At 40.7% G+C, this 1,986-nt stretch overlaps 1 protein-coding gene across 1 annotated transcript in view; it reads right to left on the minus strand.

The window, feature by feature from the left end:
• Nucleotides 1-1,986, minus strand: part of LOC102210580 (carbonic anhydrase-related protein 10-like) — a 142,172-nt gene that overhangs the window by 17,430 nt on the left and 122,756 nt on the right. Inside the window, exons 6-7 of the mRNA XM_005747320.1 lie at nt 1,823-1,907; nt 915-1,069 (exon numbers count right to left, since the gene is read on the minus strand). Coding sequence (XP_005747377.1) covers nt 915-1,069; nt 1,823-1,907 — 240 coding nt within the window. The remainder of the gene's footprint in view (nt 1-914; nt 1,070-1,822; nt 1,908-1,986) is intronic.

Genomic DNA, 1,986 nt, shown 5'->3' on the forward strand with positions numbered 1-1,986 from the left:
TGCGACAGTGAGAAGGAAAAACTCCCTTTTAACAGGAAGAAACCTCCGGCAGAACCAGGCTCAGGGAGGGGCGGGGCCATCTGCTGCGACCGGTTGGGGTGGGAGAAAGAGGACAGGATAAAGGTATGCTGTGGAAGAGAGACAGAGATTAATTTTTTACCATTTTCTTTCTCAGCATAGTTTCTTTTTGGGATGTGGTGCTTGTGGTGATACGCGTCACTTTCCAGGGGCCTTAGCCATTATTTGCTTTTATATTAACTAGAATAGCATAGGGCATCCTAGATTCTGCACTGACAAACATCTTGTAGGACAAGTTCATTTTGCAATATATCTCATCCCTGGTTTATCTTGCATTGATGTCTCTGTAACAAAACTGATTTTTTTTCTTCCTTTATTATCTGATCAAGAGCAGACGTGGTTGAAAAAGTACTGCTACAGTGAAGCAATGAATAGAAGAATAGGAGTTGTGCATCTCTTGATTTCATTGCGTACGGACTTTGTGGACATGAAGTCATGGTGTTTTTTTCCGTTACATTGTGTTTACAGCTCTAGTTAGTTTTTGAAGGTTTTACTCTGTTTTTAAACAAAAGGATTTTCAATGACTTGAGGACCTTGTAAAAAAACCCAGCACAGTTGAATCGAGCTTTTATTTTAGACCTTAAGATAAAGAAAGTGGATTTGTTTGTTTTCTGTCGTTTCATTACGTTACTGTTACAACAGCCTGCTTTATCTAAACCACTTAGGGAAAAACAGACGGTTTGAAAATTGCAGGTTATGAAGGTGTAATTTGCAGTTGAGGCATGTTTGTACCCCATGCCAGCAAGAAAATTAGAAATCAAGTTTCTTCCCCGATCAACACAATACAAGTCATTTTTTTCCGCCAGACGCCAGATACCTGTGCTACACTTTCATACCTGCATCTGTGTCACGTAGACTGGCTTGTTGATGAGTATCCACGTGGATGTCTCATAGCAGGGAGGAATGGTGATGGAGCCCTCGTAGGTGATATAACGTGTGGTGTCGGGGTAGAGGTCAGCTATGTTCAGACCCATCAATAAGAAGGCATCGTCTAGAGAAAAGAGAAAAATGGCAGGGGGAGCCCGTTAGGCTGTGTGTGCAAGTTCGCTTATGTTCTAACCTATTAACAGAGACACCAGTCAAATGAAAAACAGAAAAATGTGCGTCTTTTAGTGCATTCATCACATTATCACAGTTAAATTAGAACTTTAAAAATACAAGTGCTGATGAGATACATCTTTACATTTTAATATAAAGACTCATGCTTTTCCAGTTGCATATGTCTATACCAAAACTCCACTATTTTGAATGTGCAAGTGCTCTGAGTACCCAGGTGGTGTATTCATAGCACTCAAAATGCTAAGTGCACACTTGTGTTGGCCATGTAATAGAAAGAGAAGGACCAACAAACAACTTCACCCGGCAGAAGGAGGCTATATGTCAACCTAACATCTGCACATTTTTAGCAGGTATTGTTGGTACAAATAATGTGCTGAGGCATATTTTATGCATGTTAAATTATCAGCTTCACTGTGTGCTCAGAGGCACTATAACTCACAAATCTCATATTATATAATAGCAAGTATGATAATCATGGTCCAACATTGCAAACCTAAGTATGCGGTACTACATGAAAGTGAACCAGCAGAAGCATCCATACTCAGACTCCTGGTGTAACGTTGGACTAAAGTAAGGGTTAGGGTTGGGTAAGAAATGGTTAGGGTAACTCCTCACTACATCATTAAACCCTCACTGAATTTATTAGACACAATAAATAAAGTGTTGACTGGCAAACATGGCCTACAATTGGAGGGTTGCCGCATGGCCCACGCCGACACTTTTTGGGCAGTTCCTCCAACAGCCGGCCAATCTCCAGCAACTGTGTGGTGCTATCATGTCAATATGGATCATATGTTTGAGGAATATTTCCAGCAACGCAATGAACCACATAAAAGGGAATCAAACCCA

The sequence above is a fragment of the Pundamilia nyererei genome, unplaced genomic scaffold (assembly GCF_000239375.1).
Source record: "Pundamilia nyererei isolate P.nyererei 1_Seehausen unplaced genomic scaffold, PunNye1.0 scaffold00193, whole genome shotgun sequence".
Taxonomy (NCBI): Eukaryota; Metazoa; Chordata; class Actinopteri; order Cichliformes; family Cichlidae; genus Pundamilia; species Pundamilia nyererei.